The 18,124-nt window shown below is 39.8% G+C and overlaps 1 protein-coding gene across 3 annotated transcripts in view; it reads right to left on the bottom strand.

Moving 5' to 3' along the window:
* The window catches only part of SORCS3 (sortilin related VPS10 domain containing receptor 3), a 489,777-nt gene that overhangs the window by 13,661 nt on the left and 457,992 nt on the right, over positions 1-18,124 (bottom strand). For all 3 annotated transcript variants that reach the window (XM_084904018.1, XM_084904020.1, XM_084904019.1), the window contains exons 18-20: positions 17,902-18,073; positions 15,252-15,438; positions 8,530-8,663 (exon numbers count right to left, since the gene is read on the bottom strand). In XM_084904018.1, the coding sequence (XP_084760144.1) occupies positions 8,530-8,663; positions 15,252-15,438; positions 17,902-18,073 (493 nt within the window). The remainder of the gene's footprint in view (positions 1-8,529; positions 8,664-15,251; positions 15,439-17,901; positions 18,074-18,124) is intronic.

Genomic DNA, 18,124 nt, shown 5'->3' with positions numbered 1-18,124 from the left:
GGATGTGAATTTCATTATCCCTGTAAATCTCGGACTGTCACAAATCTGCATAGCATTCACATATCCCAGGGGATCCTAACTTAAGAATGGAAAAAAGAAAAACACACAGCTTTCTCAAGCTGTGATTATATCTTATGTCCAGTATCCAAGAAGAGTATTTATAAAGTCTAAATGCACTGAACTCCTGAGAGATGGAGATACAACTGGACACCTTGGGTTTTGCTTGTCATTCTATCCCTTCCCCTGGGGCAAAGGACAAGTGATTTCTGTAACCTATTCCTATTGGCTCTGGAAATGGGAAATATTCCTCTTCTTCAATATTCCATGTCACTTCTATCTTCATTCTGTTTTCCATGAACTCTAGACTGGAAAGCATTCAGAGAAGTGACTGCATTTTAATAACTTCTGTATCACCGCCTTTAGCACACCATCTTCCATATCTGTAAGTTGGATGCCAAGTCATACTACTGGCTTTTTATTTTATTATATCTGTGCTTTTCACTGCAAGCCATTTCAATATTTTAATAGGCAGAAAACATACACACACACACACACACACACACACACACATATATATATATATATATGGGACCACTTTTTAAATCCTTTTGTTCTTTTTCTGCTTTATCTTTCTTCTCACAACAGATGGGGATTTGCCTAGGATAAAAAAAGAAACAGAGGAGCATCTTCCCTTTACAAATTCAGATCTTGATAAAATCAGATGCTTATTGGCAAGAAGAGAATGAAGACCTTAAGATTAAAGAGTCACTATTCAGTGGGCATGCTGAGGTCCATGGCCTGTCAAGTCCCCCGGTATGTGCAAGATAAGAAGCAGGAGGCTTCTCGAAGGCAGCTCAGAAGAGATATGACAAGCTGCAGTGAGCAGACTCCCTCTCCTCTCTGTGCCAGGACAACATTGGGAAAGAGAATAATAATATTGGGCGTGCAGAGAGCTGCCCTTGAAGGGAGTGGTTGTCTGCCAGTGCTCACATGGCAAACCCATGCATCTTAACTGAACATGGCTTGGATCTGTGGGCCAGGACCTGCAGAGGCTCAGAGATGCAGCTGTCAGAGGGCATCCCTGCTGCAAGGCTGGGATTTCTTCCTACCTCAGAATTTTCAGCCAGGCCTCTGAAATAATAACTTGATTTCTTCTGCTTTAAAATTCCATACATCCATATTATAACCAGGATGATAGCTGGAGATTGGAAGGATTAAAGATGTTGCTAAATTTTTGACACTCTTTCTTCTTTATTTGCTCAATGAGAGAGAGAGAAGTTGAATATGGAAAGGGATATATTATTTCCTTTAACTAAGAGGAAAGCCCAGAATTCAAGCATTCTTTCCCACGCTTATGACTTTATGATGATACACACCAGGATGTGGCCTTATGAATTAAACAACAACTTAGGCACAAGTAAATTGTGTGAAGTCCTTCTTCAATAGGCCAATAGTAGCTGTTTTGTGTCCTGTGTTGAAAAGGAAGCTGAAGTCAAGCTGGGCTCAGCATAGCAATGTTAACCATGGTGGCAGAATAAGGGAAAAACAGGTCACCACCTGTCCCATGACAAGAACAGATATTAATCTCTGGCTGTTTTAATGAATGACCTTGGGTGAAGTTTGTTCCCATTCTGGTCTTTAGTTTTTATCTCTTAAATGAAGGGCTTGGTTTAGAAAAATTGTGAGGACTCATTTAGCATCAAAATGGCTTTAGATACACTTTCTACTTCCTACTGGTCAACCCATTGGGTTTCATTTATTAGAGGACCTTCAATTGCTTCATCAAATTAGAAAAAGTTCAGTTTTACACGAAATTGGAATAATTGCTTCTAAGGTACTATTTTACATTTTATGACTTAGAAATCTCAGTCTTGGAAATTTAATCATGAGAAAATAAAACACAATAGGGTGGTAAAAGTCTGGGGTGGGGTGAGAATTAGGTGGAAGGGCGCAATGGGGGAAAAGAGAGGGAAAGTATATGTAATACTCTCAACAATAAAAATAAAGACAGATAAAAGAAAATATGTCAAGAAACAAACAAGCCGGGACCGGTTTAGCTCAATGGATAGAGCGTCGGCTTGGGGACTGAAGGGACCCGGGTTCGATTCCGGTCAAGGGCATGTACCTTGGTTGCGGGCATATCCCCAGTAGGGGGTGTGCAAGAGGCAACTGATCGATGACTCTCTCTCATCGATGTTTCTAACTCTCTATCTCTCTCCCTTCCTCTCTGTACAAAATCAATAAAATATATTAAAAAAAAAAGAAACAAACAAAATGTACATCGCAGTATATTCATAACAGCCCCAAAACTAAAAACAGCCTAGGAAAATTTATCAACAGAAAAATAAAGAAACCAAAGCATATTAGCTTGAACCTAAAAGAACAAGTTTTGATGTACATAATAATATACATGAATCTCAAAACCTATACACAGGGGTGAGCAAAGGTAAGTTTGCAGTGGTTCATATATGAAAAATAAACACAAGAATAAATAATAAAATAATAATGCTGTGTTTTGCATACTTTCAAAAATTAACCTATTTATGCCCACCCCTATTATAAAATAATTCATATTCATAGAATCATTTATATGAAGTTCTAGAACCAGCAAAGCTAATCTGTGATAAAAAAAAAAATAGTAGTGGTGCCGAAACTGGTTTGGCTCAGTGGATAGAGTGTCAGCTTGTGGACTGAAAGGTCCCAGGTTCAATTCTGGTCAAGGGCATGTACCTTGATTGTGGGCACATCCCCAGTAGGGGATGTGCAGGAGGCAGCTGATCAATGTTTCTCTCTCATAGATGTTTCTAACCCTCTATCCCTTTCCCCTCCTCTCTGTAAAAAATTATTAAAATATATTTTTAAAAAATAGGGGTGGCTCTGGGCACTGGGAGTGGGAGTTGACTGAGAAGAAGCATGAGAGACCTTTTGGGAGTGATCAAAATATTTCATATCTTGATAGAAGTTTTGATTATCGGTAATGCCTTTGTCAGACCTCAGAAAGTATATTCTTCAAATGTATGCATTTAATTATTGGTACATTTTATACCTCTATGGGAATGGGGTAAATGAACATCGAATTATTGTTAATGACTTGCAAACTAAAGCATTTAGGACAAAGTATATAACTGTCTGCAGTTAACTTTGAGATGGATGAAAAATTAGTATTATTTAATAGATGGATAGAGAGATGGACATATCAATAGACATAGGATAAAACAAGCATAGTAAATGCTAATGGTAGATTATAGGTGGTGGGTATATGGATGTTCATTATAAAATTATTTAAACTTCAGTGTATATTTGACGATTTTAATAATAAAACATTGGGAAAGAAACAAAAAAAGAATAACCAATGTGTTTTCATTTTTCTTGATTCCATGAATTACTCTCTCTGACCTGTTTTGGTGACTGTCCTTGGCAATCTCTCATCTCTTCCCATCTCTCCCACCAGGATATTTTTCTCCAGTAAAAGTTGGGACTTCAGGGAGCCATTGCTACCTCCATGCCATCTCCTTCAGCTCTCGGTGGTCTGCATGACCCTCTCTCCTTTCTCTGCATGCTCTTCTTATCTTAGACTCAGGTGGTTGGCATGCCATTCCTTTCTGAGGGACTGAAATTCCTCTTACCCCAGCAGATTTGATCTTTCCCCCATCTAGCTGCTTCCCTAGGAGATCCAGGGAGCCAAGCAAGGATACAGGGCAGCAGGACAAGGAAATGTCATCTGAAGAGGGAAGGAGAATGGCATCCATCCCCTCATCCCACAGGGGCCTTCACCACAGCAAACAGACTGTGCTCAAGGCAGCACGCAGTGTGGCAGGCCACAGGCTCCTGTGCTGGGGAAATGGCAGGAGCTAATTTTGTTTTGTTTTCCAAATGGCTTTTGTTTTCCATCAGCTGTTATGGTATCAGGGCTGCTATCCCCTTCCTTGAAAGTCTGGACACACAACAGGATCCTTGAGTTCCTTGTGGGCCACTGTTAGCTAGTGGCCAATGTTAAATTAAATCAAGTATTTAAGGTTCATTTACGAAATCTATTAGGCAAGCAGATGTATTTATTAAGCCAGACCTCTGTTAATCCCAGCAAATTGGCCTTTCAGAGCCTCACACATCCAACAGGTGGTCAGAAGGCAATTGACTTCTCTATCTCTGTGCTTTGTCCAAGCCGCAGGGCCAGCCCACTGCGAGGCTGCTTAGAATAATACCTCATGTCCTGAATAGGCTGTGGGCTGCATCCCTTCCCACAGAGAATCCCTCATGAGAGACAGGTCTCCTATTACCCACTGGGCTCAGCAAGAAACCAACAAAGCTCTGAATGACTACTTAGTTACAAGATTCCCACTGGACCAATGAAACAGGGAACTTCAGGGAAATCTTTGGATGCAGCCTATACCGGTTTGCCAGACACACTGTCAGGTTAATATTAAATATTATGTGACTGGCACAGTTTAAATGTATACCTTGATGAAAATGGCCTTCCAAAATTGAACAGGCTATGCAATAAATATACTTAAAGCCTTCAGCTGATTACACAGTAATGAGTGAAAAGTGCTTATTATATAAAGTGTAAAAGGCAGAATATGTAATTTGGGTATCCTATGATGAGGATTATGTAAAATATCTAAAATACATACAAAAACAGGAAGGAATAAGGCAAAATAGTATGTGTAGAATATTCTCTGTGACTATGGTGTTAATGTGAAAATTTATTTTGGAAAAAAATAATCCTCAAGTACACACACACACACACACACACACACACACACACACACACAAAACACACAGGCTCAAAACTCTTTAAAAGTATCTGAGTGTCTAAAGTATCATTGTCCATGAAACTGATTATAGCTTTCATTATTCTATTCTAAATCTGAGTTTCTATAACAAAATAAAAAGCATTCATTTATGTTATTTAAAGCCACGAGTAATCTAGCCTTCCCACCTTTCCTTTCATTCTCTGGTTTTGCATACATGTATCCTGTGAGTTGTCTGAATCTGTCCACACAAAATATAGCCAGGCCCAAAGCTTTTACATGCAAATCCCTTTCTCTCCTTGCTGCCTCAGTTCTGCTGCTCCTGGAAGCCTGCTTAGGACCAACTTCACACAGCACTCATTCCACAACCAGAAAACTCTATGTCCATGACCCCCTAGGCTGCTGTACTGGGCCAGGAATATTACCCTATTTAGTGTAATGCCTTATCTGTAGTATCTAGTTACCTTACAGTATTTATAATATCTATTACCTTAGAGTACCTGTTCTGAGATGTGAACCTCATATCCTCAACTACACATTATATTTCGTAGAGGCAACAATTGGAATCTACACCTTACATTCCTCAAAACATGTAACACAAAATATAGGCTCTTGAAAAAGAGCCATAGAACTACTTATTTAATTCTACATCTTTCGCTGATAGGTTTGAATATGAGCCTATATTAGGATTTCTGGAATGCTTGTTTTCTTCTATTTACTTACATTCCACGTTTGCCCACCAATCATTGCATGTATGTTCATCCTGCCTTCTCTGTGGAATGTAATTTCCTGGAAGGCAGAGGCAATGCTGTGTGGGTTCTTTTATTCCTAAGGGCACCAAGCACAAGGCTAGATATAAAGGAGTGGGTATTATCTGATTGTTATTGAGTGATGATTTAATTCAACCTGTTTAATTTACCTAGTCAAAACACACACACATGAAACTGCCTTCCACGAGTACTAGCCTATTTTCTCTGTAAAATTGGATTATTCTTTCATCAGAGATCTTCCAATAAATAAAATATTATGTATGAAAGGACTAATACAAAGCAGTACTAGGAATACAGACTTAAAATCAGGATTAGCTTCTTTGAAAGATCCGTTTGCTAGTCAAAGAGGATGGAATGGCTCTAAAATCAGAGCACTCACCATGACACCAAAGACATTCATTATTTGTCAGCCAAAGACGGTGCTATTGGATTAATTGTTGGATACTGTGGCCACCTTGATGTGTTTATGGCAAGGTGCTAGGAAAAGCAGTGAAAATGTACCTCTTTCATATAGACTGCAGAGCCGTTCTTGGAAGTGAGAGGGAAATTTGTGGAACCAAGTCAGATTTGTTCCTGAGATGGAGAGGATATGGATGCAAATGATATTTTGGCATTTTCACATGATTAGGTGTGTTCCAAAAGCTCTATATGCCTTTCTTGACCCTAAGAGCAATATTAGGGGAAAGTTGCTGACACTGCCATCAATAAGCGGAGGTCCCAAGAAATTATAAGATATAACTGAAGGTGGACAGCCAAGAATCTGAGTCTGGACTCCAACCCACTTTTGTTTTATTTCAAAAATATACTATTCTAGTGCCTCTTATGTATTAGTATTCTCTTGATTCTTTGGGAACAAAAATAAACTAATAAGACCTTGGAGAGCTTGGTAAGTAGGTGGCACTTCATGCTCACATTTATAGATGAATAATTCCTAACCAAAGAAATGCCTCACATAATCATAAATTAAAAAAACACTATAATGTCTTTCTATAATTTAACAATGCCCCTCTCATTATATGGTGTTATATAGATTAGATAGATACTTTAAATAATAACTCGATGTTCATGGATTACTTATCAGTATCCTCGCTTTAGAGAAAACAAGCAAACAATGAGACTGGTGTTTTGTTCAAGCTAACATAGATAATCATTAGAGAAATTGAAACTAGGCTCTCCAATCCCTTTGTCCGCTTTTCTGTTTATTTATCAAATATGCATTAGACACTGTCTGGTATCTCAGGTCTTAGAATCAGCACTTGAAGAAAAAAAAATGGGGCTGTAGAGAAACACCATGTGTCTGATTCCTTGTAGCCTGCTGAGTAAATCACTGTGTTGATAATGACCAAGAACTGCACCCCTTGGACACAGAAGTTTCTCAGTAAAAATCATCAGTAAATGAGCAGTAACAGGAAAAAAAATTTCCTGGCTTGACAGCCAAAACCTCACACCATCACAGTAGTTATGAACTTAAAATTCTTCTCACTCTCACTTTCTTTGCCCAAATGATGTTTTATTTTTTCTTCACCCTGCATGACTGCTGGCTTTTGACGTAGGATTGTAGGGTCTGTAATTTTTATGGAATGGAGTGATGCAGCAAAAGCATCCTGTGGCTTCGGGAGAGGGATGCAGGAGTAGGAGACCAGTGTTTTAAGTCTGGCTCTATAATCAATCAGCTGCTTGGCCACGGAGTGCTCATCTCACACAGGGAGCTGCATTGCTCTATTGTACTAAGTGGGAGTCTTATAAACTAACCTCTCTACCCACTGCCTGTGAGTAATAATCCCAGAAATGTACAACATCCATAGCCTCGGCTAAGAAATGGATCGAAAAAAATACAGCACAAATAATGAAAAGAGAAAAAGGACCATGAATCTGGTTCTATCTTTTATCAAGCCATTCTCTCAGTTTTAACGACAAACTAAAAAGCACCCATTTTGTGAATACTTCGTGTGTGTCAGGGAGACACACATTCTCTTACTTGGCTTGCACAACATTCAAAATAACACAGGTCTTATTATTTCCAATGTGCAGGTAAGTGAATTAGTTTGTAGGTCAAATATCTGACCAAACTCCAGTAGCCAGCATGTAGCAGTGCTGGATCCTAATCCGGGTCCTAGGACTCCTGTAAGGTAGGTGCTGAAGTTCTCCTTGGTCATCTTGAAACAAGCAAACAAAAACAGCGTTGCCCCATACATGTTTTAGAGGAATTACTATAATACACTAGCAAAGGAATATGTATTAGCCATTTTCCTAGATATTCAGCATTTCCAAGTCTGATAGAATGTGGTTTTTTTTTTTTAATTATTTAAAAACTAAAGGTAGAGACCTAAAATGAGCAATGCCAATCATATCAAAAAAGGAAAATGCAGACAGAACATGAACAAAGAAGAGCCTTAAGTCCCTAAACTGAAGGACCCCCAGCCTAATTGCTCTCAGATTCTGTTATACATGTGTGGTTCTTTTTTATATAACTGTCACCACTACTAGGGATTGGGAGCAGGAAGTAGCTGCAAAGTTCCCTTTAGTGCCTTTCTTTGTGACTTGGCGACATCAGTGCCTAAGAAGAACCCTGGCCTTCAGAGAACACCTAGATGGTCTTGATAAGAATTCTTGCATGAACTGCCCCATTTTCTCTTCACAGTCTTACATTTAAACATCTAATTCACATTTTTCAAATGGGATCACTTGATCTCAGAGATATTGTATAGCTAGTGGAAAGCCAGGATTAAAATACATGGAGCAAAGGAAGCTTTAGAAATATTGATCACAGGAGCAAGAACAACCAGATTTGTATAGTTTCTCAAAGTACTCTCTCGTCCTTAGGGTTATTTGAACTTTCCTTGCTATAATGAACTAGAGAGTTATGTCATATTCAATTATGCAAACTCACAGCTTCAGAAAGTACATCCATGTGCCCACATCCCCAGTGTCCCTGACATCAACCCAGAAGCTGGAGCCAGGAGCACTCAGCATAGACTGCATCAGACACAAGGCAGAAAGGGCCGAACCTTTGTGCTATTGCCAAACCACCAGAAGTAGGTAAGAGTCCCCAGCTGACTGGGCCACACGACTGCACTGATGTTGACCTCCTTATTTCTTATGGCGACAAATGGGACTCGGAGGTGAACATGCTCCACGGGACCTACAGGAACAAGGAAAACCATGTCAGTGTTTAAATTCCTGAAATAAAGACAAATGTTATTACACTCACGGATTTTTATTCTTAACCGTTATCACCTTCATCTATAAGAAAACAACGATCTCAAACTCACACATGTTGAGGTGTGTGTGTGTGTGTGTGTGTGTGTGTGTGTATGTGTATGTGCGCTCTCGCTTGAAATAAAGAACTGCCTCTAATAGGAAAATCAAATCAGGCTTAGATTGCTTGAGTGACATTTGAACTAAATTTACATCGGATGAGTCAAACCACAAATGCTTATGAAACTCCAATCCAAGGACAAAGCTAGTTTACTAGACACTGAGCCAGTAGATAGGAAGAAAAACGGCAGTCAGTTTCACCTCTGACCTGTAGCCTGTGTAGTGATTCAGGGTCAATGCATTGTATAGAGGGCTCTCCCATTATCCTCAGTTGTTAATTGGTTCCATCTCTTCAACCAGGAGCCATTGAGCCTGTTATATGAAATACCCAGCGGGTGTCACTCAGCAGCCCACCAAACTGTTTAACAAAATGGAAAAAGCCCATCTCCCTAGACTGAAGGAGAAAAAAAGGGCAGGCTCCCAAATAATAAGAAAAAGCTGTTTTCAAAAAGTTGACCAAAAATTTTTTTTCCCCTCAGAAAACTGAGATAAGGAGAATCAAGTTCTAAAATAAGAGAACATACAGGAACACACTCTGTGCATAATAAATGAGGATTTTAATTAAATTCATTCCCCCCCAAAAATGAGCAAAAATGTTCATGTAAAATGTTAATATGCTAGTGTTGCATCTGATGGGTAGATATGCTATTTAACTGTCTTTGGGATTTTCTCCTCCACCTTCACTCCTTCTCTCTCCCCATCCCTTCTTACCTTCCTTTCTTCCTTTTATTTTTTCTCTTTTCTTTCTTTTCTTCCTTCCTTCCTCTTTTCCCTTCCTTATAGCTTTCCTACTTAATCAAATCCAATTAACATCTTCCAATTATCTGTTCACAGTAAGGGCACCTTTTCTCAGTTTCCACTGCCATAGCTTGATTAGTGAAAATGACTAAAGGTCACAGCTGCAGCAAGGACATCTGTAACCTGAGGACCTTAGTGTTTGCCATATGTGGGACACTTTTCCGGCCACCTAGCCTTCACTATTGGTGACAGTCCAGTTTAAATGGGGGGAAAATGACATAAAAACAGATGGATACTTTCCATTTCTGCTCTGGTTCAAAGGTAGCTATGTGATTAGTGCCTCTGAGTAGTTTTGACCTATATAGACCATTACTCTGTCCTAAAAATAAGACAATATTTGCCCTGCCTTCCTTATAGAAATAAGAATATATGAAGGCAATGTATGGCTGTTAAAGTACCATGTAGTAGATTATAAGTTGGCACTATTCCTATGCCCACCACCATGACCACCTTGGCACTCCTGTCACCATGATCTTTGGATAGATTTATTTCTGAAGACACTGGGAAGTTTTCTGTGTCTCATTGGGCACATTTTGTGTTGTAGATAAATTGACATTGGCGGAGAAGGTGTTTGGAAATGAACTGATGTTTGGATGATAAGAACAACCAGGTCTGTTTGCAATTGTCCAGAGTTCAGTGGTCGCCAAGTTATCGGACCTCATGGACCACCAAGTTATCGGACCTCCACAGACCACCAGTGGTCCAAACTATACCCTCCTGAACAGACAACAAGTTTTTTCAAGAGTCTCTGTATTTATTGCCTGAACATACTCTCTGACTACGGCTCTCTGACCTGACCCCAGATGTATGACACATCAAGATTTTTCCAGCAAATAATTTCAACTTTGTCACTTCAGATACACCTTTGGCTAAAGGTTTAATCATTTTCAATAAGGAAGTCTGTTCAATTATGTTTTATGGTTTCATTGTCAGTGAGAATAAAAAACACCCGGTGTGAGAAAACACTGGCTACTTTCACTGCTTTCTGGACTCATTTTTTAGGAGTTTACCTGATTTGTCTCTTTCCAATGTTTGTATTTTACTGATAAATGGAGAAGAGAATGAGACAGTGGGAAGAGTCTCTGACCAGCTCATGTCCAAGGAGAGAAATGAGAGATCTGTTTCTTACACTAGCCCTAAATATTCTTTTCAGCCTGCTCTCACTCAGAAGTCAAGGCTTACATTGCCAGGAGACTTTGATGCCCAAGGAAACAAAAGGAGATCTGCTCCCTAATCTCACACAAACACAACAGGGATGAGGCTCCCATGAATTACACCATCAAATATGGTCCCATTTATTCCAGCTTCACATTAGAGTAAATATAATATCGAGGAACAACAACAGAGAGTAGCTATTTAGTGCAAAGAGCCTAGACCAGAAGCTTCAAGCTTCAACCTAGAGACAGGGAGAAGAGAGCTGAAGAAATTCAGGAGAGAGCATGGCACACACCTAAAACTGTCACTGTCAAATAGGGCTCTTTTTGATAAAAATCTAATAATCTGTGCGAGATTGGTTATTATGGGCAGCTAACAACTTCTTTTGTTAGCTAATGGCCCAAGGTGAGGCCAACAGCAGTTTCCACTATAATAACTGTCTGGTAAATGCAGCCATGATTGATTTGGAGGGAATTATGAGCACGATAAAAGTTTCAAGGAACATTTCCTCCTTCATGCACATAACCCACAGTATAAACTTGTTCCTTGACGTTGTGTGTTTTTGCCACTAAGACCCATCAGACTTGACCCCTGCAGTCAAGGCCCATTCTTGCCATAATTAGCAATATGGGTGGGGCAGGTCCTTGGATTAAAGTAATTTTTTTCTTTGTCTTCATTTTTAAATTCAGATAAGTGTTGGGCAGAAAGTTAATAAGAAGAACTTAGTGCAGTTGGCACTTGAACAACATGGTTTTGAACTATATGGGTCCCTTTAGAAATTTTATTGACTTTATTGGGGTGAAATTGATAATAAAATTATATAGGCTTTAAGTGTATAATTCTATAATACATCATCTGTATATTGTATTGTATGTTCACCACTCCAAGTCAAGTCTCCTTCCATCACCATTTATTCCCCCTTTACCCACTTCTATTTTCCCTCTGGTAATCACCATACTATTGTCTGTGTCTATGAGGTGTTTTTTTTTTTCTTTGCTTAATTTCTTAACCTTTTTCCCTCAGTCCCCCATGACATGTCTTCCCTATGACAGTTATTAGTCTATTCTCTATATTTGTTAGTCTAGAAAAAAGAAGTTGAAGAAGATACAAATAAGTGGAAGCATATACTCTATTCAGAGATGGGAAGAATTTAGACCATTAAATTGCCCAACTACCCAAAGCAATCTATAGATTCAACACAGTTCCTATAATGATGCCAATTGTGTATTTCACAGTCCTAGAACAAATATTCCAAAAAAATGTATATGAAACCACCTAGACCATGAGCAGCTACAAAAATCTTCAGAAAGAAGAGCAAAACTGGAACAATCATGCTACCTGATACCAAACTATACTAAAGGCCATAGTATTAAAAATAGCATGGTACTGGCATAAAATTGACATATAGAGCAATGAAATAGAACAGAGGGCCCAGAATTAAATCAATACCTTTATGGTCAATTAATATTTGACAGGGAGGCAATAGCATACAATGGGGTAAAGATAGTCTATTCAAAATTGGTGTTGAGAAAATTGAACAGATACATGCCGAAAAAAAAAGGAAATCAGACCACCTTTTTATATGATACACAAAAATAAACTCAAAATGGATTAAAGACTTAAGTGTACAGACCCATTCATACATAATTTTTCAACAAATATGTACAGTACTGAAAAATGTATTTTCCTTATGATTTTCTTAATAACATTTTGTTTTCTCTTTTTATTGTAAGAATGCACTATATAGTGCCTATAACATACAAAATACACGTTAATCAATTTTTTATGTTATTTTAAGGCTTTGGGTCAACATTAGGCTATTAGTAGTTAAGATTTTGGTGAGTCAAAAGTTATATAGGAATTTTTGACTACATAGTTGGTTTCCATCTTAATCCCTGTGTTTTTCAAAGGTCAAATCTAATTATTATCACACGTTACATGTATCACTTGCCAAGCAGCATTTTGCACACTGTGCAGAAATGTGTTAACAGACTTAAAATCACCATCTTTCCAAAGATATGTGTGCAAGACTGTTCCTTGACTAGCATCTGGGAACTTGGACCTGGGTGTGTTTCCAGTCAACAGTTAACTGAAAAGAGTGTCTAGATTGTTTTGCCAACAATATAGTTTATTCAGAACACCTGCTTTCCCCTGGGAGTCTAGACTTTCGGTATATGTTAGGCAAAGGATGCCTATTTGATCAGAACCCAATAAAACTCATGGACACTGAGTTTCCAATGAGCTTCTCTGGTAGACAGCCCTTCACACACATTGCTACAACTCATTGCTAGAGGAATTAAGCATGTCCTGTGTGACTTCGTGGGGAGAAGACTCTTAGAAACCTGGGTCTTGTTTCCTCCAGACTCTGTTCTATGAGTCTTTTCTCTTTGATGATCTCGTTTTGTCTCCTTTCACTGTAATAAATTATAGTCAGGAGTGGGACTATAAACTGAGGCTGTGAATCCTTTTATGGAATTGGCAAACCTGGGGGTAGTCTTGGGGATTCCTGACACACACATAATCCAATTTGATTTTATAGCCTCCCTATAACTTAAGTATTAAATGTGAGGAACCAGAGGTTTGTAAAGACCAAGAAAGTTGACTGATATTAGACATTTAACAAAGGGATATAATAAGAATTCAAATGTAGGTTTCTCTTGCTCTGAACCCTGGGCTCATGAACACACTGCACAGCACCCGCCTGCATTTCTGACCTTGTGTTTTGCTTCTGATTATAGTTGGTGTGGTGTGGTTATCACCCCTTGGGCCATTGATGGCCCATTCCTAGCAGAGGCCCTCCCCATCCCTGCCAAATGTAAATTCTGTAAGAGCAGGGCCATATCTGTATTGTTGCCTCCCCAGTTCCTACCAGAGTGCCTTGCAAAAATTAAGAACTCAATAAATATTTATTGAATAAATTAGTGAATGCATGTTTACTTTGTGTTTTCTATTTACTATGAAAAGAGCCCTATGAAACAATGTGCCAGTTAGAATTAAGCTGTTTTAAAACTGGAGTTAGGTAGCTCAGTTGGTCAGAACATCGTCCCAATACACCAAAGCTGCAGGTTTGATTTCCGGCCAGCACACATATCGCAAGCAACCAATGAAAGCATAAATAAGCAGAACAACAAATTGATCTCTCTCTCTCTCTCTCTCTCTCTCTCTCTCTCTCTCTTTCAAATCAATAAATAAAAACTTTAAAAATTGGGAGTTCAGAAGACTAAGAGATGTAATAATTTATCTCATGGCTACATAGCATGCATCTTTAGGAATATAACTGAGCTACAATCCAGGTCTCCTCCTCCTCCCACACACTTTCCCCTTTACTGCTGGTCCCTGTTCTGCTATTGTGATTAGAATGTTCGAAGACCTGCTAGCTTGCTGTTTGCCAGGGGCCTCTTAAGTGCAGTTTGTTTATATAGTGGCATTTATATCATCACTAGTTGTTGCTAGGAAAGGTACTCCTGTATTCACTTAGACTCTTATAAAACGTGTCATTTTCACCACATGCAGCATATTATTGCAAAAGCACCGAGGAGTGTAAGTAAGAACCATAGGTGTCCTTAGACCCATGAGAAGCACTGATAGAGACTTATGAAACCAATACCAGCCCCATAACATTTCCTTGACCCAACATTCTAAAATCATAATATTTGTTTCAGTTTTCATGAGTCAAGTCTCAGAATAGCAAATACTCAAAATGCATCCAGTACCAACAAAATATTTGGAACTCAGCTAATGCATTGGTTTGGGCCAAGCAACAGCCCACAGCAGTAAAATACATTCTTGGACAGCAGAAACATGTTGGAGAGTTCTTAGAATGCTTTGCAACAGGAATGAACTTCCAGTGCCCTTATTAGGGGTGTCGAACTCAATCAGAGAAGGGGCCAAAATCTAAAATCCAGCCTAAATCGCGGGCCGAATGGTTTACTGAACAGTCATAAACTGACAATGTCATAAACTGACAGCGGAGTGCAGTGATGACAGCGCGGTGCGGGCCACATTGCAAGGCCTGGCGGGCTGGATTTGGCCCGTGGGCCTTGTGTTTGACACATGTGCCTTAGATGTAAGAATTAAGGTCTTCTGTGTGTTCAGTTCTACATTCAAAAAATCTAAACATGTGTTTTCTAAACCATTTTTTGGTTCTTCCAACACAGATAACAAAGGGAAGGGACTTTCTCCTCAATGTGTGTTGGTGTGTACACATTATATAAGAACAAAGTGGAGCTAAAAAGGAGGAGCCAGTTGGTAATACATTATCCAAACTTTCAAAATAATCAATCTACTTCAGTATTAGGAAACTCTGAAAGGGTTTCACACATCTCAATCTTTTGACTTGGGCCATCATTTAGGGTAGTAGTCACACCAGATCCTGTCTCAGCTCTGAATCCCAGAAGTTTGGAACAGAGGGAGTTGTCAACGGAGGAAAGCAAGAAAGAGGAGGGCCCAGGCTACTTACAAACCACGTGGAGGAAGAGGACAGCTGAATCTGAGCCCAGGTTGTTCTCTGCATAGGCTGTAACCTGGAAGATCCCTGCACTCTTGTACACGTGCTTGATGCCATCCTCAATGGGGCTGAAGTTAGCATAGGACACCGCAATCCCATCCCCAAAGTCAAGCTGGATGTTTGTCCTTTGGAGATCGCCCTGCAAGAAGGAACAGCAATTGGCTTGAGCTCAATCACATGGTCCAGCTTGACTTAATCTCGGATGTTTTGCCTGTGTCTCATCATCACCCTCTGAAAACCTAAAATCTCCCCCAGTGTTGCTGAAACACTCTCAATACAATCAACAGACTCCTATCTGAGATCCACTGGCCACTGTGGGCAAGCACAATGGTCCTGTTGTTCCTGTCTGCCTGAGCTCAGACAGGCTGGATTAGTGTGACAGTGGCAATAACAGAGAAGACAGAGACTCTATGCAACTCTGGCTACCTCACACATGGTTTAATTATTCTTTTCCTGTGGCATAATAGCAATAATCATAACAGCTAACAGTTTATTTCCCATTTCAGACATTTAATTTCCTCACAACTCTATATTGTAGAACGCACTACATTTTACAAATGTGTTGCAGCTGGTAATGGTAGAGCCAGGTTTTAAACCCAGGCAGTCTAGTATCAACGCTAAATGTTCTCCACCACCATGCTATAATTATAATTGTTCACATTTTTAGTATTTATTATTATGGTCTGAGCATTATGCTAATCATTTAGCACATATTATATAATACCACCTTCAAAATAACTCTATGAGGTAAGATGATTTATTTCCATTCTGTAGATTAGCACTGCACACTAGCCAAGATTACATCTGGGCTCTGTTGACCTTGGATGTCCCTAAACCTAACTAAACGCCCTCTTCCCTGAAGCATTTTCTGACCCTCCCAGTTCACCGATGCCTCTGCCTCTGAAAAAGCCAAGAGTCTTCTGGGTGCTGTCTGGTAATGTGATGCCAATGAATCAGGTGAATGGATCTTTACCACCCCAAGCCCCAAAACCAATGCTCAGCTTCTTAAGGGCCAATGCTAAACGCCATCCTTCCATTTCCCTCCCTTTCCATATTAGACCAACATTCTGGATAAATGCAATTGAACCTGACCACAAAACAAGAATAATAGATGAAAAAGAAGTGGATCTCTTTTCATTTATAAAGATGGTTGATGGGATGGAAAGAGAAATGCATCATTTCAGAATTATGAGCCAATCCTTCCATCCAGCGAGCGTGCATCCATCATACTTTCACTTTCTGTCTCTTCCCCCATAGCTACTCAGATGTGAGTAAAATATTGATAGGTGCTCCCATACCCAACATACAATGTCAACTACCTTTGAGTTTATGAATATAAATTAAAGTGGAAATGAACTGGATGCAATTCAAATGGATAAGATCGTGGCTCTTCACATCCATTCAAGAGAAGGTTTTATAGCTCTGGTCCTGGAAACTTCCTAATGAGAATGTGACAATGACCTCCTCTGAATCTGTAAGTTTTTTAATTCAAGCACCCAGTGTGGGTGATGGCTGAAGAGTCTATCAGCCAGGATAGGGAACCTTCAGCATCCTATCCAGTGTGGGCCTGATTTTAAAGGTTTCTCAAGTAGTCACACTTCCGGAAAAACACACACAAAAGTCCTGACCCTCTTTGGTCTCTTTCCAAGATCTCAAGAGCGCAGAGCAATTTGCATATAAATTCAGAGGGCTTTGTAAATCAGGCAAGCCTTTTTTGCCCCACTATCTCAGTCAGAAGTGCCTGAAAACCAACCAGGTTTGAGAAGAGATGAAATAGCTCATATAGGGAGCAGGGAGCAGAGCTATTCACACCTTGGAATGAATGAACTTAGTCTTATTTTACTGCCCAGATGACAGAGACACTGAAAGTGAACTAATGAAGCAGCTAGTTGATGGAAAACAACCAATATGACATTTTTCATAAAGATAAATTGAAAAAAATTTCAATAATCCGCCACTACCTTCACACTCATGCTGTGGAGTCCATTTGAAAGCCCCATGGGCTATTTAATTAGGGTGGGGGGGGGGAGGTAAAGAGTTACAATGAAGCAGAAGATGCTTCTGAAGGCAACAAATAAAATTTGAATTCCCTTCTTCTGGCGAAGATTATAGTATATGGTCTTATGGTGATATGCATTCCTTCACCAAACCAGAGCCTAAAGAGGAACCCCAGAGAGCATACCAGATCTGCTCTGCCAGAGACAAGCAGCAAGACTGCAGTGTGAGTCCCTGTGGCTGGATGAAGGGAAGGAGGTCCTTCTATCTTCTCCCAGAAATCTCAGCTTCTAGGCATTGACTTCCTTTCTTTTTCTTTTTTCTTTTTTTTTTCCATCATGTGAAAGAGACACATTGATTGGTTGCCTCCTGAAGGTGTCCCCAACTTGAGTAGGGATTGAACTTGCAACCCAGGTATGTGCCCTTGATCCGAATTGAACCCAAGACCATTTGGTTCAAGAACTGATACTCTAACCACTGAGCAAACTGTCCAGGGCTGCATTGAGTTTCATACAGGGTCCTGAAATTTTTTTCCCTCTTTCCTTTAAGAGAACAGAAAATGGTCTGCCTGTGAGTTCTGACCTCAGAGACCCTGGCCAGCACCTACCTCCTCCATGAGGATGATGAAGGTCGCATTGTGCCCCTGCTCTGCCACCAGGCGTCCATCTGTCGTCACCACATGGAGGCCCCGAGGGGCTTTTCCAGGGCACACCTGGGCTTTGGCAGTATACTTCTCCCTTAGCCCATCTGTGCAGTTGTTGGACACAATCCGCCGGTACCTAAGGAGCATTGGCAATCGTCAGTGGTGTGGGTTGTGTTGTGTGCATGCG

Source organism: Pipistrellus hanaki (assembly GCF_964339955.1).
Source record: "Pipistrellus hanaki genome assembly, chromosome: 14".
NCBI lineage: Eukaryota > Metazoa > Chordata > Mammalia > Chiroptera > Vespertilionidae > Pipistrellus > Pipistrellus hanaki.
Note: the sequence above shows the minus strand (reverse complement) of the source record. Positions and strands in the feature narration are given on the sequence as shown.